This window comes from Pediculus humanus, genomic scaffold (genome assembly GCF_000006295.1).
Source record: "Pediculus humanus corporis 1103172107607 genomic scaffold, whole genome shotgun sequence".
NCBI classification, from domain to species: Eukaryota; Metazoa; Arthropoda; class Insecta; order Psocodea; family Pediculidae; genus Pediculus; species Pediculus humanus.
Window position 1 is genome coordinate 1 of NW_002987221.1, and position 1,103 is coordinate 1,103.

Here is a 1,103-nt window from a genome sequence, read left to right on the forward strand (position 1 = left end):
TATAATAAAATAATATTTGCAGTTGTGAAAATAAAAGAACGTCTGTCTCACGGTTTTAATATAACTTTTTTAACGGTTTCCGAATCGTTGTTTTCCGTTAAAATATTTGGAAAATTCGAATTGAGAAAATTAAAAAAATCACTTTCGGATGATTGCAATAATTTAGACGCTTCGATTAAACCCTGTAATTAAAAATTTTTGGTAATTAAAAACAAATTTAGTCGATTATTAATTAAATACGAATAAACGATATGAAACCTTTTGTTTTTTTAAATTATCAATGAGTAAAAGTTGTTTTTTAAAACCGTTTAATAATTCCAAACGTTGTTTGTCTAATTTTTTAACTGAATTAGTTAAATCTTCTGTTTTTTTCCTACTTAACTCTTTAAAATCTTTTTCATCTTGTTTCATTTGTTGTATTATTGTTTTTAACCTTTCAACTTCTTCTAGTGTTCTATTTAATTTTATTTCATTTGCACTTGAATTCTGTTTATTATTTCTCATTTCTTTTTTAACTATTTCTAATTCCTAAAATTTAAAAAAAAAAGTTTTTAATTATAATTAAAAATTTTTTTTTTTGGCATGACATGGAGTAAATATTAATAAGCATAAACTGCGCAGTACAATTAAAAAAAAAAACTTTTTCTTGTCATCATTCTATGTGAAATAATTTTACTGTATTTTCTTTTAAAGTTCTTCCCCCCCCCCGCCTAAATTTATATAGTTGCTTATGATGATGATGATGATTAATGTTTGCTGTTAGAAAATTACTTTTTTCAAATGGCTATTTTCCGTTTGAAACGTTTGTAATTGTATGCTAAGATCTTTAGAATGTTGTTCACATTTAACAACAGAATTTTTAGCACAATTTAATTGTGCCATCAAACGTTCTTTCTCTTCGAAAATTTTATCCTTTTGTAATTGAAGTTCTAAAAAATTAAATTTAAATTTAAATTTAAGTAATTCAAAATAAAAATAAAAAAAAAAAAACATTAAAATTAAATTTAAATTTAAATCACCTTTTATTTTTTCTTGATTTTTTTTATCATCTTTTTGAAAACTTTGTATTTCATTACCCAAACTTTTAACTTTAGCCGTTAAAA

The 1,103-nt window shown here is 22.6% G+C and overlaps 1 protein-coding gene across 1 annotated transcript in view; it reads right to left on the bottom strand.

Annotated features, from left to right (window-relative positions):
* Nucleotides 1-47: 47 nt before the first annotated feature.
* The window catches only part of Phum_PHUM236100 (myosin heavy chain, putative), a gene marked incomplete at both ends in the record, with an annotated part of 1,591 nt that continues 535 nt past the window's right edge, over nt 48-1,103 (bottom strand). Inside the window, 3 exons of the mRNA XM_002426046.1 lie at nt 48-182; nt 259-528; nt 772-929. Coding sequence (XP_002426091.1) covers nt 48-182; nt 259-528; nt 772-929 — 563 coding nt within the window. The remainder of the gene's footprint in view (nt 183-258; nt 529-771; nt 930-1,103) is intronic.